Genomic DNA, 18938 nt, shown 5'->3' with positions numbered 1-18938 from the left:
TCCTACCACGAAAGTTTAATGCCGCCCCACTAGCAAAAGGACTCCTCTTCTCATTCCGCCTCAGCCCTTTCCCTGTAGGAACCCCCACATTTTCACCAGGTCTAGGAGTTACTTCTGAGGTTTCTTGTCAGTTTATTTGCCTTCATAATTCATATTCCACCTCTGAGGGAAATCATTTGATTATCATCTACCCCTTTCTCACTTTGTTCACCTGATAAACTATCCGTAAACTTTATGTATGTAACCCAAAGGGCACAGTTTTATTCTAAGAACTGAGTACTATTCCACTGACTATATACCACAGTTTTTTTTTTTTTTTTTTTTTTTTTTGGTTTTTGGGTCACACCTGGCGATGCACAGGGGTTACTCCTGGCTCTGCACTCAGGAATTACCCCTGGCCGTGCTCAGGGGACCATATGGGATGCTGGGATTCGAACCCGGGTCGGCCGCGTGCAAGGCAAACGCCCTACCCGCTGTGCTATCTCTCCAGCCCCTATATACCACAGTTTTGTTTTATTTTTTACCCAAACACCTGTCCATGGGAAGTTGGATTAAATTCTTGTACAGAAGTGTAAGGACTGGAGCGATAGCACAGTGGGTAGGGTGTTTGCCTTGCATACGGCTGATCTGGGTTCTATTCCTCCGTTTCTCTCAAAGAGCCCAGCAAGCTACCGAGAGTATCCCGCCCGCAAGGCAGAGCCTGGCAAGCTACCCATAGCGTATTCAATCTGCCAAAAACAGTAACAAGTCTCACAATGGAGGCGTTACTGGTACCCGCTCGAGCAAATCCATGAACAACAGGACAACAGTGCTACAGTGCTACAGAAGTGCAAATATCCTATCAGAGTGTTTAAAACACTGTTAGTTCAATGATGGAGACAAAATAGAGAGAAAGGAAACTAAGGGGCCCAGGGACTCAAAGCTGTAAGGGAGAGAGGCTGACTCTTGGTATCAAACCTGTCAGCATCTACTTTTTGAGTGACCACTCAATGGCAGTTTCTGTTGAGTTAGAGATCAATGACAGTTCTTTAGCATTAAAGACTGAAAAAGGGGCTGGAGGGTGGGAGTGATAATATAGCAGGTAGAGCACTTGCTTGCATGCCCCTGCCCCGGTTCGATGCCCGACATCTCATCTTAGTCCCCTAAGTCTACCAGGAGTGATCCCTGAGTGCAGAGTCAGGAGTGAGCCCAGAGCACCACCAGATGTGGCCCCCCCTGAAAAAAAAAGAGGAGGGGGTTGCTGCTGGAGCGAGAGTGCAACAGGTAAGGTTGTTGCCTTGCATGCAGCCATCCCATGTTTGGTCCCCAGAACCACAGATGGTCTGCCAGCACACCCCCACCCAGATCCCTGAGCACTAAGCCATAAGTCACTCCTGAGCATAGCCAGGTATGGCCCACATCCTTTTCTCTTCACCACCCCCTCCCCACTAAAAAAGAAAAAAAAGGATATTTTTTAAAAAGAGGTGTAATGATCTCTTGATTACTTAGAGATCAGCTGTTCCTCACTTGCTGAATTGTTGTTCATAAAGTGAATTCCTGCCTTTTGAGATGTTAGGATTATTGGGTATTTTTACTTCTACCTGTATTTTATCTTCAGTAGAACGAGCCTGTTGAAAACAGATATTACCACTTCCATACACAATGGCTTAGCTTTCGCTGTACTTCGAGACTCTAAGTGAGCTCTTTGTATTTAGATCTATTTTTATCAATTCGACACACCTTTGAATGTTATTGCTATTTGATAAGAATGAATCGATGTTTTGGAGGATTTAAATCTTTCTCTAAATCAAAGCAGTCATAAGTTTTAAAACCTCCTCCTTCAATGATCAAGATTATTTGACTTACCCAGAACTTTTTCATAACCAAGAACTTAAACTCTCTAAACATGAGGGCCAGCAAGGTAATGCATGTTCCTCATTTATTTACCAATTGCTTTTTTTCCCCCTCTCCTGGGGCCACACCTAAGGGTTTGGGGGGCTACGTCCAGTTCTGGGCTCAGAGTTCACTCCCAGTGGTAGTGAGGGGACAATGCAGGACTGGGGACGGAGTCCTTTGCACACGGAGCAGGTTTTCAGCACACTGGCCTGGCCTCCAACACCCCCGCTGGGTTCTAAACCATCCCCCACGGCGTTTTAATGAAGGCAAGGCTGAGGGCAAGGCTGAGGGTGTTGGGGTAACTGAGAGTCCCCTGCCATCCACTCTCATTTCCAGCCCCACTTAGGAAAATGGGGGGGGGAGGCAAGGGCTAAGGGTGCAGTCAGAGGTGTCTGTCTAGTAGAGTGCGGTCACCGTAACTTCTTACCACTGATTCCCACATCTGGATCCAGTCTCAGGAACCGCCCCCCACTGCACCCCCTCTTCCTGCCACTGGACTCCCCCAACCGCTGCATGGATGAATTGTTTTATCTGTCTCCCCACCCCTCCGGGGGAAAGGGCAGAAGCATGTTAAGCCCCCCTGAATACATCTCTTCTCAGGATACCAAGTGATGGGAAATCTTCCTCCTCCAAAAAAAATTGGGTGTATGAAGGGAGAGAGTCTCTTGCCCATGCGCCTGGCTATCTTCCCCGGGGCCCCTCGGAGGGGATGGGCTTCAGCTTCCCTCCCAGCCAGGTTCAAGGCCCCTCTCCACACGTTCGGACAGGCCTCCCGCATGAAGGTACCGGCAGAGGAACCCAGGTGTGTGTAATCCCATCAACGGCCAACATCTAGAGACTTAAAAGCAAGCTCCCAGGTGCGCAGCTGCACGATATCTTATAACCTACTTCTCCCTCTGGGAGGAACTGGCAAGCTTCTGAGAGTTTCCTGCCCACATGGGAGAGCCTCGTAAGCTTCCCATGGTGTCTTCATATGCCAAAGCCAGTAACAACCTGGGTCTCATTCCCCTGACCCTGAAAGAGCCTCCAATGTGGCATCGTTGGGAAGGCCGAGTAGACAGGCTTCTAAAATCTCAAGGATAGGACGAATGTAGAGGTGACTGAGACCGCTCGAGAAATTCAACGATCAACGGGATGATGATGATGATGATGATGATGATGATGGTGATGATGATGGTGATGATGGTGATGATGATGTATGAAGGGGGGTTGGGGTGCATAGATCTAGCAAAGTAGTCTAGAGTGTTAGCCTTTTGCATGTGTGCAACCCTGAGTTTGATTCCTGGCACCTCCGGCACACAAAGGTGAATCTAATCTTTCCTCCTGGCCTGAAGCCAGGGAGACCCTCTTTAAAGGAGGTTCTGTTGGAAGGAACAGACGCCAGGGGCCTGAGGGGTTTCCTGGGTGGGTTCCCATGAGCAGGTCTGCGGGGAACTCTGAAAGAAAGATGTGCATAGCGGGAGTTTCACCAGCCCAAAGGAAGTGTGGCTGCAGAGGCCGTGGCCTGGAAGAGGCAATGAATGTGGGTCTGTCGTGCTTCTTTGATCCCTCATAGTTCATTTGCACTTACGTGTTGAATGACAGTGCTCGTGTCTCTGCACCTGGGACCCCTCCTCCTGGCCTCCTCTGTCAAGTCTGATCCATCCTTCCAGAAGCGACCTCTGCTCATCATCCTACTCACCCTCGCTGGATGGGGGCTTTCTCTCAACAGAACCTCCCGAGCACTTCTTGTCACCTTTGATGAAATGAGCATTTTCTACCTGGGACAGCAGCTTGGGATTCCCTTCAGGAAATGTTTGTGAAACACCTAATTAGCATATGTCGGGCCCTGGGCCGTAGGTATTTAGGTATTTTTGGCACATTAGGGTTCATGATGAGTGCTCAAGCACTACAGTGCTCAAGCTGGGGACGACCATACCTGATGCACAGATGAATATGAGAATAGAAGGAAGGCGCATCCCCAGGGTAGTCCCACCTGGTCCTGGTCATTGAAACAGAAAATTGCCTTCAGGAGAGTCCCAGATGCCCTCCAATGAGAAGAGACCTTGAGTGGAGGTCTGAGGATGGAAGAGTTTTCCAGAAGGGAAGAACTTTCCAAAGAGAAGCAGAACTGGAGTAAAGGCACGAAGGCCAAGTTCCCATCATCTGAGGATGTGGAATTGTCCGAGGGGTGCCAGACACTCACGGGACACAAAGTCCTGTTCTCCTTCCACCTGGAAGTGAGGGCCAGGAGGACAAGAACTTTTGTAGTGCCTTGAGCTCATTGTCCCGTCACATTTGCTAAAGGGGACATAGTAATTACGCACTGCCATTCTTCACAATGAAGTTTCTAGAACGCTAATCCAGTATTCATTGCTCAAGAGCCACGTAACTAGCATTTATGTCTTCCACCCAGTTATGGAAATGGGAATGAACGTGTATTTTAGTTGCAGGCCGTGTATTTTAGTTGCAGGCCGTGGTATTTATATTGGTTACAAATGCCTAATTTGCAACGCCTCTAATTCCCCAGCTGGGAGAAATTTCAGAAATGCAAGCTGTTAAGAGATTAAGCAAAAAAAGTTTTCTCAGGAAGGGATAAGAGAAAGATCCAGGTAGTCTTCTAAAGGCAAGGCAAATCCTTCGTAGAATGTAGCATGGAGCCAAGCCAGGCTGGTTCCGGATCTTGTACCCTTGTTGCCAGCTGAGCTAATCACAGACCCATTCCCAGGTCGGAGAACCCAGGAGACTTTCTGTACTCAGTTTTGGAATTAGAGGCATAAATTTTTGAATTAGAGACAAAAGTTACTCAGTACTAGTATGACTCAATTATAAAGCTCTGGAGATGCTGATGGATGTTCCCTTTTTTATTATTATTATTATTATTATTATTAAAAGGGCTTTTTCCACCAGAGTGCATAATATACATAATATGGAGCCAAATGTCAATCCTGTTATACCAGTTATCATTCTGACTCATCCCTCCCCCACCCGTACCTCTGCCATTCACAAAAGTTTGGGTCATTTAAAGGTGTAGTCATTCTTAAAGAGTCTAAATCTGGGGGGCGGGGGGAGGGAACATTTTAACTCAGTGATCATTCAGATCTAGATTTTTCTGACCAGTTAAAGCCAATGCCCAGATCATCGAACCCACATGTCATTCATTCTTGGTCATCCTCTAACTGTTGGCTATCTATAGTTTTGTCTTTTGAGGGGTGTACATGGCTATCTTTAACTCAGGAGATTTTTCCCATGGAAAGTTTAATTTTATCTTTCCTTTTTTTATGAGATACTATATTTTCCATGCTGACAGACAAGAAGGAAAACAGGGAAAGCCCAGATTCAGTCCCGATAGCCGCAGCAAAAACAAGACCAGACTAATAAACAAGGCATCTCCTCAAGAGAATTTATGCGCAAGAGCTGGGTCCCTTGTACAAATTCGGTCGTGTTTAGCACATTCTCCTGGATTCTGCTCTGAGGGTCTGGTCTGCTTTTATCAACCCTTTCTACGGAACTTGTAGAGCAGACATCGTGTCCTTGGGTTTGTTCCAGGCTCCCCACCTCGATAAATGAGGAGAGTGAGTAGGAAAGCAGTTGGGAGTGTGTGTTCTTGAACTAATGGAGACCAGGTAGGTTTACTCCTGAGTTGTCTTCTGATTCAAAGCTGCTTCTACTTCTCGGAACTGGCTTGGTCCCTCCTTTTCCATCCCTCACTAATTCCCTGCCTCCAGCCCATCCGCCCCATGACATGAGAAGTCACTGGAACTGGAGGGATGAGGACAACAGAGCCCCTCAGAGTGAGGTGTGCATTCATAAAATGACTAAGAAGCCCGCGACTCATTCTCACCACCTCCGTTCAGTGGTCTCGGGCCACTTCCCCACCTGGGACAGCCGACACCAAGGGCAGACAGGGGAGGAAATGAGGACCAGGCTGATTGGTGATCAGTTGCCGTTTATTCCATTTGTCCCTGACTCTCCTTCCCCAAACCTCTTTTCCTCCTGTCCCCTGGTTAATCTCTCCACGTTCTGACCATCTCTCTAGTCTCTCTAGTCGTGTCCTAGCTCTCTCCCAACTCCCCCCCAAGGTCTGGTAGCACAATCAACAACCACACCCAGGTCTGGTAGCACAATCAACAACCACACCCAGGTCTGGTAACACAATCAACATATGAAAGCCCTTCCTGCTGGCCTGCAGCCAGGAGATCTGCTCAAGGGCTCAATACCACCTAGGGGTCTTTCTCCTTTCCTTGGTCCAATAGCCATTTAAACGATATCAGTCATTTTGTATGGACACCGTGAGAGATACATGAAGCTTATAGGGTGGCTCTCCTGGGGACATCTCGCTATGGATCCCAGACTACAGTGCTCAGGCAAGATTAATCTTTTCTAACCCTAGCAGGGTCCTAATCCCGCTGTTACTTTTTGGATCATGACAGAATTTGTCCATGACCAGGCTCTTAACTTATAGTTAAGTATTATGGCACTTTGGCCTGGCCCATTTTGATGCCAGGGCAGCTTACAGCTTACCCTGGATCCATCCAGTCCTTCGTTGGGACCTTGCTGTTGGGGTGTTAGGAATTAAGGGTAACTGAGGCTTAAGTCACGAGAACAGATACCCAGGATTGAATATCATTCCGAATCAATTAACTCCCAAGTTACAAAAGCATAGCATTGACTGTCTTCCTGTGTCTATACAAAAAGGATATTGCTCTGAATTAACTATGCAAAGGAGATAAGGAGAAGAGAAAAGCAATATTTACAAGTTAACAGAGTCTGGTTAGGAGATAAAGGTGATTGACCAACTGGAGAAGCAGAGCACAAAGAAAGAGGTTACAGATAAATACAGAGGAATGGGAGTGCCTTGAGAGCACTGTGATGGGAATAACCCAGTAAACCTAAACTCCCTGTGACAAGGCAGAAAGGACAAACCATTGTTATCCTACAGAGAGGAATCTGTGAGACTTGGGGTTTCCATCACCTTTCTGCCTGTATTTCTATTTTATTTTGGTTTTTTTGTTTTGTTTTGTTTTTCTTGCTTTTTGAGTCACACCTGGCAATGCTAGGGGTTACTCCTGGCTCTGCACTCAGGAATTACTCCTGGCAGTGCATGTGGGACCATATGGGATGCTGGGTATTGAACCTGGATCATCTTCATGCAAGGCAAATGCCCCACCCACGGTACTGTCACTCCAGCTCCTGTACTTCTATTTTGGAATGATTTGGTTTGGAACTCCACCTCTGAAGGAAATAAATCAATATGTATCTCACCCATATTTCCTTCCTAATCTTGGGACCATCCTTTTTATTTGGATGCCATGTTAATACCATTAGTTCTTTTGAGGAAATCAGAAATTAAAATGAGTTCTGTTGTCATAAATGAAATAGGAAATAGTTCCCCAATTGACTTTAGAAAATTGTTAATTGGTGCCGCCCAGAGATGAACCGAGATGAAGCAGACCCTCCGCGCCTATTGACTGTGATCCTGAGGTCTCCTAACCCATTTTGGCACCAGAGCGGATGCTTGAGCCATGCATTTTGACTGTGAACTGAGCTACAACCTTGTGCAGCCCGGGGAGGGATTTTTTTCCCTCTCCACCCCATTTTTCTGAGCGAAAATGGCGGCAGCGGCAGCAGCCACGCGGTGAGAGCCACCCTCTAAGACCCCTCCACCAGGAGGTAGGACTTTCTTTAGTGACATAGCCTGTAGGTGGTCCTGGGAGGGGGGGTGTTCCCGGCGCGCCTTCCGCCCAGAGATGAACCGAGATGAAGCAGAGCCTCCACGCCTATTGACTGTGATCCTGAGGTCTCCTAACCCATTTTGGCACCAGAGCGGATCCTTGCAGCCATCCATTTTGACTGTGAACTGAGCTAAAATATTAGAAACCCAAAACCGTGCGGCCGCTATTGCCGCCGCGCGGACTCAAAGTCTTCACTCTTACCAATGAAGAGAAATTATTAGATGATGCCTATTCGGCAGGCCTGTTTGTTGGGGAAAATTTCCAATCAATAATAGTGAGTTCTGTATGGAAATATGAAATGTACTCAATATATATAGAGAATAATGGGAATATCATTAGCTACTTAGATGGGGGGTGGGGTGGGAGGGGGGTGTATTGGGGTTCTTGGTGGTGGAACGGGTGCACTGGTGAAGGGATGGTGGTTTAATCAGTATTTGACTGTGACTTGAACCTGAAAGCTTTGTATTTTTTTCTTGTTTCCACGGTGGTTCAATAAAATATTTCTTTAAAAAAAATAAAAATAAAAATAAAAAATAAATAAAAAGCTGAGTAAGTAAAAAAAAAAAGAAAGAAAATTGTTAATTGGCATGGGTTTAAAATCGCCTTCATCTTTTTTGGTATGTATATATATATAATAGTAAATGTTGGTGAGTATTATAGTATTAAAATAGCTTGCTTTATTGGGACATTTTTAGTGATTCTGCTGTCCTGGAAAGATCTCTGAGAAACTTTGCTTTCATCAGCCAAAAAAAAGTCTCAAAATTACAGTGAATGATAAATATCAGAGAATAGAGACGAATGTCAGAAATTCAATTTAGGGTTGGAGAGATAATACAGCGGGAAAGGCTGTATATGTGGCCAATGGAGGTTCAATCCCCAGCATCCCATGTGGTCCCCAGAGCACCATCAGAAGTGATTTCTGAGTGTAGAGCCAGAGATAACCTCTGGGTATCACCAGGTATAGCCCAAACACAAACAAACAAAAAAGAAATTCGCTTTAGTGTGCACCCTATTGCATAGGGTGATCATCCCCACGTCTGTGTGCAATTTCTTTTCTTGATTATACTTCTCTGCCAATAAAAGTGTGATATAAATATAAATGTAGAGGTTGACATATTTGGAATGCATCAAGTTTCACCAAGTCCTTGATCAAAGTATGTCATGCAGAAAATAGAAATTAGTTTTGACATTTACAATATAAACAGACCCTAAATCATGAATTTGTGAAGGTGGTTTTTTTTTTTCTGCCCCAAAACCCATCTGATTCAAGAGTAGGAGAAAATGAGTCTTAGGAGGGAAATATAGTGCCGGGAGGACGGAGCACATGCCTAACTGTGGAAGTTCTTGAGTTTAACCTTTGGTACCACCTGCCCCCCAAGCTCCTCTGAGTATGGCCCCTATGGAAAACAAAAAGGAAGAGAGAGAAAAAAAATTATCTTCCGTTATGAAACTGGGAGTTCTTTCTTCTAAGCCCTCCTCCTCTTCTTTCACGTGCCTTATTGCATAGGCCAGTCGAGAGTCTTTGTCTTGGGAAAAATAATATACAGGTTTTACAAAAGTAGTCCAGGTAAAACATTAGGAGTTCCTGTGGGTGCAGCCAGTTGATGTGTCTTTGTGATGGAAATGGCTTTGTGATTTTCAAACTGCTTTTAAAAAGAGTTTACTCTCGGGGCTGGAGTGATAGCATAGCGGGTAGGGCGTTTGCCTTGCACTCGGCCGACCCGGGTTCAAATCCCAGCATCCCATATGGTCCCCTGAGCACCGCCAGGAGTAATTCCTGAGTGCAGAGCCAGGAGTAACCCCTGTGCATCGCCAGGTGTGACCCAAAAAGCAAAAAAAAAAAAGAGAGAGAGTTTACTCTCCCCTCTCTCCCCCTACTCTCTCTCCCCTCGCCCCCTTTGGTGGCGTACAGGGCTTACTCCTGTCTCTGCACTCAGGGATCAGTCCTGATGGTGGTCGGACAACACATGTGATGCTGGGAGTCTAACCTGGGTCGGCTGCAAGCAGGGCAAATGCCCCAACCACCGTGTTACTGTTCTGGCTCTCCACATTTACTTTGTTTCTTTGACTAATCAGAGCTGGCAAGCCTCCAGCATTCAATTCATTAAAAAATAAATTGTCATTGTTGTCATTGTCATCCCATTGCTCATCTATTGACTCGAGCGGGCACCAGTAACGTCTCCAAGTGAGACTTGTTGTTACTGTTTTTGGCACATCAATACGCCATGGGTCGCTTGCCAGGCTCTGCTGTGCAGGCGGGATACTCTCGGTAGCTTGCCCAGCTCTCCAAGAGGGACAGAGGAATCGAACCCGGGTCGGCTGCATGCAAGGCAAACACCCTACCCGCTGTGATATAGCTACAGCCCAAATTTTAAAAATAAATAAATGAAAAAAATTGAATTCGCACTTGTAAGTCATCACTGCCAGCTGGGAATCATGAACTTGTAAGCCAGGGGTGAATGGGCTGGACTGAGTCTGAAATGGGCAGGCGGTGAGGAGAGAGAGAGAGAGAGAGAGAGAGAGAGAGAGAGAGAGAGAGAGAGAGAGCAGGCAGGGGTGTTGAGGTATGAGTTGGGGAGAGAGTAACCCCCATAACCACTACAGCCTGTCCCAATTTTATTCTGCATTCTTATGATGTCCACAAATGTTTCAAGACAGGTAGCTCTAAATACTACCACCCCACACCAGTTGTAGAAGAAACATCATTGCAAAAGCTGTCGTAAGGAGCACAGTTGTCACAGGATATTTTTACTCTCTCTGTCTCTGCTCTTTTTATTTATTTATTTATTTTTTTGAGCCTTCCCATCGGTGCTGGGAGGCACCGAAGTCGTGCAGTGCCAGGGATCGAACCTGGGGCCTTATGCATACAAGGCGGGTGCTCCAGCCTTTTGACCCATCGCCTTGGCCCTCAGTCTCCACTTTCTCCTGTTTTCTTCTTGTTGTGGGGTAAATTTTATTAAAAGGGGGGAGAGGAAAGGTGATGCCTCCAGAAGAGAATGCAGCCTTCTGACAGAGGAGGGAGCCCCTGGGGGAGAAGGGAGTGTTGGTGATTCCAAAATGGAATGACGGGTCTTTGGTTTGGAGTTATTTGGGGCTTTTTTTTTTAATTGGTAGAAATGGGGGCCAAGAAATAGTTGTCCAGGGACTGGAACAGTAGTCCAGCAAGTAAGGCACTTGCCTTGTTTGCGACTGACCTGGGTTCAACCCCTGGCACCCGATAGGGTCTCCAAGCCTGCCAGGAGTAAGCCCTGAGCACTGCCAGGTGTAGCCCGCCCTCCCCCCCCCCCCAGTAAAAAAGAGGAAAGAAAGAAATAGTTGCCCAGAAGCCAGAAAAATAGTATAGCAGGTTCAGTACTTGCCTTGCATGCACCAGACCAGGATCTGGTCCCCAGCACCCCATATGGTCCCCTGAGCATCACCAGGAATAATTCCTCAGAGCAGAGCCAGGAGTGATCCCTGAGCATCACCAGGTTTGTCCCTGCCCTCCAAAAAAAAAGAAAGGAAAGATTTTAAAATTCTCTAAAAAGGTATTTTATAGGTCCCCCTCAAGAGAACACATCATGGAATCATTTTTGTAGGTTCTTTAGATCCACAACACGACTGTACTAGAATTTTCTGGATAACTAAGGAAGGCAGCAGTGTTTGTCGTGGGGGACAGAGTGGGTTGCTAATTACATATGCAGTTATCACTGCAAGAACAATGTGGAGATTTCCTCCAAGAACTGGAAATAGTTGCTCTTTAGAATAAACTCCAAATTCGAAAGTCATCAAATTATTTTTAATTTTTTTAATAAATACAAGACATTTTTCTTTAAAAACTAAGGCTAGAATAATAAAATGAGGAGTAATCATTTGAAGTAATAGTTGATGAAAAAATGGATGTACCCAACTATATTAATAGTAGCTATATAATTTTATTAATACAGTACATAGCTAAAGCAAGACATACTTTCCCTATAGCACTTACAATAGTTTCATTATTTTATAGTTATACTTAATATATTTAAAAAGAGGAGGCAGCTGTTCCCACTTCTCGAAATTAACTTAAAGGGATTTGCAGAGTTTTTAAAGTCTTTTTGTCTTCCCTGTAGCCCCCCAAATAATTGAACATCTGCTCTCAAAATTAATCTTAATAGAGCCTTCAAAAACAGCCTTTTTAGGTTTTGTGCTCTGTTCCTGCAACAAAAGTGAACTTTTGTACCCTGAATATGGTCATTCAAATTCATAATTGTGCTTCTACTTCTTTTTATTTGCGGGGGGCGGGGGTGTTTATAAGTCAGTTACAGTGACTTTCATAAAATACATTTTTCTATTTTTTCCACTCTGAAAGTAAGCAACTTCAGAAAACTCATTTCATCAATAGAACAATATCAAAGATAGTATGTTTTAAAAAGCAAGTATGGGGATGCTTGCTGATGAACTCAGCCAGTCTTTTTGTGTGTGTGTGTGTGTGTGTGTGTGTGTGTGTGTGTATGTGTGTGTGTGTGTTTTAGGTCACACCTGGTGATGCTCAGGGGTTACTCCTGGCTCTGCACTCAGGAATCACTCCTGACAGTGCTGGGGGACCAGGTCGGGGATCGAACCTGGGTCGGCCATGTGCAAGGCCAACGCCGTATCCACTGTACTATCTCTCCAGCCCCCTCAGCCAGTCCCTTGATGCCTCTGTTTATTTTTCCCCCACTTTGCTTTCCAGTCTATGCGACATGTGCCATAACGCTGTGGGCCCTGAGCTTTAAGATATATACACTTATACTAAAAAAAAAAAAAGTTTCAGAGTACAACACTATAAAATATTTTTTTATTAAGCAAGGGGTTCATTTGGAAAGAAAGTGGAGCCAGAGAAATAGTATAATGGTTATGACCTTGTCTTCCACATGGCAGGCTCGGGTTTGATCCCTGGCATCCGATTGGGTCCCTTGAGCACCATCAAGAGTGCTCCCAAGAACAGAGTCAGGAATAAGCCCTGAGCACTGCTGGGTATACCCCCCTCCCAAAAAAAGACAAAAAGATTAAAATAGTTTATGAGGGTCAGAGAGATAGTTGCCTTTCACCCAGGCGCCATTAAGCCCTTCTATATATAAGAGATTAGTAAGATGTTGTTAGTGTTTGCTTTGGATGTGGGTATCTTAGTTCAACCCCCAGCACCACAGAGGGTTCCCCCAAGCACCACCAGGAGTGATCTCTCAGCACAGAAGCCAGGAATAAGCACAGAGCATCACCAGCTGTAGCCCAACCCCCCCCCCATAGTAGTTTATAATAATAATAACAATAATAATAATCAACAACAACTTCCTTTATCAAATGCCTTGGTTGGCCTCTGCACGTGAAGACCTCAGCCCGTCACTTCTGTGCCAGGAACGGAATTCTGAGTGCAGGTCAGTGAAATGCAGCCACTGTGACCACCCAGGCCCTGTCTGGAACTGTTGGTTCAAGTGCTCTCCAGTTCCTCTCAGTGCAGCCAGAAGTAGTTCCTGAGTGCAGAGCCAGGACTAACCCCTGAGTGCCGCTGGATGTGGCCCCAAAACAAACCAAAAAATAAATAAATAAATGATTAAAAATAAATAAACTGGGGGCTGGAGCAATAGCACAGCGGGTAGGGCGTTTGCCTTGCACGCGGCTGACCCGGATTCAATTCCCAGCATCCCATATGGTCCCCTGAGCACCACCAGGAGTAATTCCTGACTGCAGAGCCAGGAGTAACCCCTGTGCATCTGTGCATCGCCGGGTGTGACCCCAAAAGCAAATAAATAAATAAATAAATAAACTGGGGCTGCAGCAATAGCACGGCGGGTAGGGCGTTTGCCTTGCATGTGGTCAACTCAAGTTCGATTCCCAGCATCCCATATGGTCCCCCGAGCACCGCCAGGAGTAATTCCTGAGTGCGGAGTCAGGAGTAACCCCCAAGCATCACCGGGTGTGACCCAAAAAGCAATAAATAAATAAATAACTTGACTCAACCAACCTTTAATAGTATGTTACTAATCTCTTATAGAAGGGCTTAATGGCTCTTGGGTGAAACTCAACAATCTTCACACACTTTCCTCTAAGAAACCTTTTTTGGATCATTTTCAGCGGATTATTCATAACCAGCAATATAAGATAAATTATTTTGGTTCAGCTTTGCAGGCAGGGTTTGGGGTTCCTGATGGAAATACGGTGGTGGGAAGGTGTAATGGTGCTGGGATTAGCATTCAAATATTGAATGTAATCAAATATTGTGAACAACTTTCTAAAACTAAAATAATTTTTTTTTTTTTGCTTTTTGGGTCACACCCAGTGATGCACAGAGGTTACTCCCGGCTCTGCACTCAGGAATTACTCCTGGTGTTTCTCAGGGAACCATATGGGATGCTGGGAATCGAACCTTGGTCAGCTGCATGCAAGGCAAACACCCTACCCGCTGTACTATTGCTCCAGCCCTAAAATAAAATTTTTTAAAAATAACCTGAGTAGAATGGATCAGACTTCTTCGTCAAAACCCTGAATGAATGGTTTGAGGCTCTTGATGTTCCTGGAGCGAGCAGATACCATTGGGCTACACTAGCACTCGACAGGGACAAATGGAGATGTTACTGGCGCCTGCTTGAGCAAATCAAAGATCAATGGGATGACAAGTGATAGAAGTGATACAAGTGGTACTTGGGGGACCATATGAGACACCGGGGATCGAACCCAGGTCGGCCCTGTGCAAGGCAAATGCCCTACCCACTATACTATCACTCCGGCCCCAAGAAGAAGGCTTCAGAACCAAGCACATATGTACTTGAACTATGTCTCTGCTGTTTACTGGTCACTTAATAATGGTTTGCTTTTCTGTGCAAGGGGCATCTCAGCAATCTTCGTCATGTGGGGTGGTGACTAAACGTCACTTCAGCTCTTGGCCTTCCCAGACTTGTCCGCTTACTGGATGAGGAGTCACCTCAGAGGCTTCAAAGATGCATGGCCATCTGGGTCCCAGCTCCCCAGAGGGGCATTTCTGCAGCCGGGTTTGGGCTTCAGAACATCAGGCTTCGGAACCTCAGATGAGTCTGAAGTCCAGACAAGCTTGAGAACCCCTGGCCCACAGCCTGACCCGTTCTTGGCAGTAGAACATCTGGTACATGAACAGAAACGCTCGTTGGTACTTGCAGGACTTCCCGGAATTCTTCGCTTCCTTCCCACCCTTGACCATCTCCCCTCTGCCCTCTGTCTTTCTTGGGATTTCTGGGATGGAGTGTTTGCCGGAGATTCCCACCAGGCACCTGGGACGATGTGGAGAACCCTGGCATCCCGGGTTGGAAGCACCAGGCGGAGAGGAAGAAGCAGGGGAGACAGGAGAGCTTTGTGGAGGCTCAGGGGGCTGCTCACAGAGCCCCTGATTGGGGGTCTCTGCTGAGTCTCTTTCCCCACTGCTGGAATGCTAATCCTGAAGTAGCCTTGGAAACCAGAGCTTAGTTTTGTGCTCTCTCTGGGGTAGGCATGAGCCAGAATGTATAAAAAGGAAGTGGGAGACTGAGTTTCAAGGGGATCCTGAGTTTGCTTCTTTTTTTTTTTCTGGGCTTGCACTCCCAACATTTCTTGCAGTAATTCTTTGGTTTGGGGTTCCTTGATCAGCCGTCAGAATGTTTCAAAGTTCCAAAACGTTGGATCCATGGCTTATTGGTTTCAGCATCTGTTCATGGCACTTAAAGAGAATAGTTCTGGATTTTTTTTTTTTTTTGAGTTTTGGAGTCACACCAGGCCATGCTCGGGAGTCACTCCTCACTCCTGGCTCTACACTCAAGAATCACTCCTGGTGGTGCCTGGGCAAAGGGTTGCCGGGGATCGAACCGGGTTCGGGTGCACGCAAGGCAAGCGCTTTACCCACTGTACTACCACTCCAGCGCCTGGCTTTGTATTCTGAGAGCAAGGAACCAGCTGGATTCAACTACCATGGAGAAGTCAGGCTCGTCTCTTCTTCCCTCAGAATAGGAGCTGGGGGAGGCTGCAGTGTTTCGGCGGGAGGGCGGGGCCTGTTTCTTCTCTGGATGTTGTGGGGATGCACTTAGAAGCAGAAGTCAGCTTGTGTGGTTTTTCCGTGGCTGCAGTATTGTGTCATGTGCAATGCGCAGATGAGCTGATCTTTTTGATTTAGAGCAAATTCTAGAATTTCACCCAAGGAACATAATAGAAAACAATGAAAATAACTGGGAGGGAGCAGGGGGGAAATTGCTCAGCCTCCAAAATAAATGGTGCAGTCATTTTCTACTTGACCTGAGAATCATGATAGATAAAGTCACACTGGTCTTTCTTAGAAAAAAAAAAAAAAAAAACAGATTCCATCTCAGCAGACCAGTCCTCCAACCCGCTCTGCTTTTAACACCAGAATCTCTTTATTTGCTAAGTAGTTTTTTACTTAATAGGGATATAGAAGTACTTCAAAATGGCTTTTTTTTTTTTCTTGGAAAATGGACTGCAGTTGAAAAAGCTTTCTGAGGCTGGAGCAGTAGCAAGTAGGTCATTTGCCTTGCACACAGCTAACCCGGGTTCCACCCCTATCATCTCATATGGTCCCCCGAGCACCACCAGGAGTAATTCCTGAGTGCAGAGACAGGAGTAACTTCTGAGCATCTTTGAGTGTGACCCAAAAAGCCCCCCCAGAAAAACTTCCTGATAGTGATACATGGTAAGAATGAAAGACTTAGCTTTTATGTAATGTTTAGTCCCTCGGTTCAGTGGTGAAAATACGTGGCCCTTGTGTCATTTTTCCATCGCTCTCAGTGTGTTACATTTCGGGATTTTTGTTTGTTTGTTTGTTTGTTTGTTTGTTTGAGGCCACCCCTGATGATGCTCAGGGGTTACTCCTGCCTCTGTACTCAGGAATTACTCCTAGCGGTGCTGGGGAGACCATACAGGGTGCCGGGGATCAAATCTGAGTTCATCTGATAGCACCGCACTATCTCTCCGCCCCTCTGGATTACTTTTCACTGCACTTAGCTCGCAATTCCTTATTCGGGAATCATGTCGTACTTTGGCGTTGCACAGTCAGGTGGTTTATAACCGAATCTGTTATCTGTGTGCATTTCTGACTCGTCTGTTAGTTCTCTGGGAACTTCATCAATAGGATCCTCTGAAACAGCAGCCCCTAGAGGTCAGGAGATATTAGGGTGTTGGGGTGCCCAGGTCCACATCCAGCACGGCACCGCTGGGGCACCCAGAAAACCACCAGCACTGCAGGATTTGAACACCCTCTAGTTTTTGTATTGAACCACCAGCCAGATTTGTCTGAGAATCCCTAATGGAAGACACTCTCTTCCCCTCCCCCCAAACACACACACACACACACACACACACACACACACACACACACACACACACAAATACAAACCAAGAAAAAATCCCTTTATTGTCCATCGCCTTTTACTGTTATTCTAATTTGTTTGATCTTCATGTTGAACACAAAGGTTGCACCTTACAGAGCAGAAAAAGTTAAGAGCAAGCCCCGATCCTGTTCAGGAGGACCCTGGGCTGTCATAGGACCGAGAGCGGTCAGCACTGGCCGAACCAACCCATCAGAGGGACCTTGGAACTCGGTCGCCTGCAGGGGCGACTCTGTTGAGACCTCAGCTCGTCCTGACGCGGGGAGTCCGTTGTTAGAAGCCTGCAGCATTGACCAGGAGCTCCAGACTTCCCAGATCTCTTTCTTTAGCTGCTCAAAACAAACAAACAAAAAAAAAGGTTCAAAGCTTTTCTTTAGATCTGCTGTTTCATCACTGCGCGTGCGCACCTCTCTCTCGGGCGGCTGCAATTCCCCGTGGGCGAATCCTCCTACCAGTTTCCATTCTCTGCAGGCCAAAGGGCAGTTTATTCTCCTCTGGACCGTTGGAGAACAGTGATGGGCGGAAATGCCTCGACTTGCCCTGGGTTTGGCAGCATGAACCCAGACGTGCGCTTTGTATGGGCCCGGCCGGAAGGCTTGGTTGGTCTCCGTTCCCAAAGCAGACCCCTGCCCTAACCCACTCCCCCGGGTTCTTCTAGGCAGATCTTATGTGCCACCCCGAACCCCACCCCCAGGTGCCCTTTGCCAGGCTGGAACTCCCTCCCTCCGCAGCAGCCCATCTCCAGCCGGTGTCTCCTTCTCTCTCCCGCAGGGCCCAGTGGCCTCGAGCACCTCCTCCCCCGGTCTCTGCCTGGGGCCGGCCCCGCCTCCACCGCCTCCTCCGCCACCTCCTCCCGGGCCACCTCCCCTGTTGGACAACGAAGAGCCGCGCCCAGAGCCGTCCTCTCCGTCTCGCTCAGCTCTGTTTGCCCAGCTTAACCAAGGGGAAGCCATCACGAAAGGTGGGGAAGCCCCCAGGACCGTGTCCCCCTCCGGCTCGGGGCGTGCACGAAGCCCAGAGCGCGCGGCGCTGAGTACCTCTTCCTCCCGCGGCACATAGGGGACCGCGCCTGCTCATCAGCGTGGGCTCGAGAGGCCTCCAAGGGCTATTGCATGGACCGGAAGGAAGAACTCAGAGACTCTGGGTTCTTTTTTCTTTTTTTTTTGATCACACCCAGTGATGCTCAGGAGTTAACTCCTGGCTCCGAGCTGAGGCATTAGTCCTGGTGGTCAGGGGGACCATATGGGATGCCCGCAGTGGTCGAGTGCAAGGCAAGCGCCTTGGCCGCTGCACTATCTGTCATTCCAGCCCCCTGACTCTGGGTTCTGAGTGAACCACAACAGCCCTTCAGCCTCAGCACTGCCTAAAACTGAGGCTTCACAGTAAGATCCCTCAAAGTGACAAACACCGGGGCCGGAGAGATAGCACAGTGGGTAGGGCATTTGCTTTGCATGCAGCCGGCCCGGGTTCGATTCCCAACATCCCATATGGTCCCCCGACCACTGCCAGGAGTAATTCCTGAGTGCAGAGCCAGGAGTAACCCCTGAGCATCGCCAGGTGTGACCCAAAAAGGAAAAAAGTGACAAACACCAGTATCTCTGTCCTCAAATCATGTCCAGGCTTGTCAGAGAATTAGATCACTTTCAAAAATTCTTTTTATCTTACTTTTTGTCTTTTTCTTTTTCTTCTTTTTTTAATTTTTATTTTTTTGTCCTCGGGTGAAAGATTCATGAAAAAGCAAAATCAGAGGGCCAGAGTGATAATACAGTAGGTAAGGCAGCTTGAACACAGTGGACCCGGGTTCGATCCCTGACATCCCATGTGGTGCCCCAAGGCCCGCCAGGAGTGATTGCCGAGTGCAGAGCCAAAACTAAGCTCCGAGTATCACCCAGGACTGACCCCCAGACCAACCAACCAACCAACCAAATCGGCCAGGAGTGTGGCTCAGTGGTAATGCACATACCTGGCCTGAGGGAGACCCCGGGCTTCAATTCCAGCCTGCAGAATAAAC

At 47.0% G+C, this 18938-nt stretch overlaps 1 protein-coding gene across 2 annotated transcripts in view; it reads left to right on the top strand.

Moving 5' to 3' along the window:
* The window catches only part of CAP2 (cyclase associated actin cytoskeleton regulatory protein 2), a 165103-nt gene that overhangs the window by 130442 nt on the left and 15723 nt on the right, over window positions 1–18938 (top strand). For both annotated transcript variants that reach the window (XM_055125639.1, XM_055125638.1), the window contains exon 8: window positions 17699–17888. In XM_055125639.1, the coding sequence (XP_054981614.1) occupies window positions 17699–17888 (190 nt within the window). The remainder of the gene's footprint in view (window positions 1–17698; window positions 17889–18938) is intronic.

Source organism: Sorex araneus, chromosome 2 (genome assembly GCF_027595985.1).
Source record: "Sorex araneus isolate mSorAra2 chromosome 2, mSorAra2.pri, whole genome shotgun sequence".
In the NCBI taxonomy this organism is placed as follows: Eukaryota; Metazoa; Chordata; class Mammalia; order Eulipotyphla; family Soricidae; genus Sorex; species Sorex araneus.
Note: the sequence above shows the minus strand (reverse complement) of the source record. Positions and strands in the feature narration are given on the sequence as shown.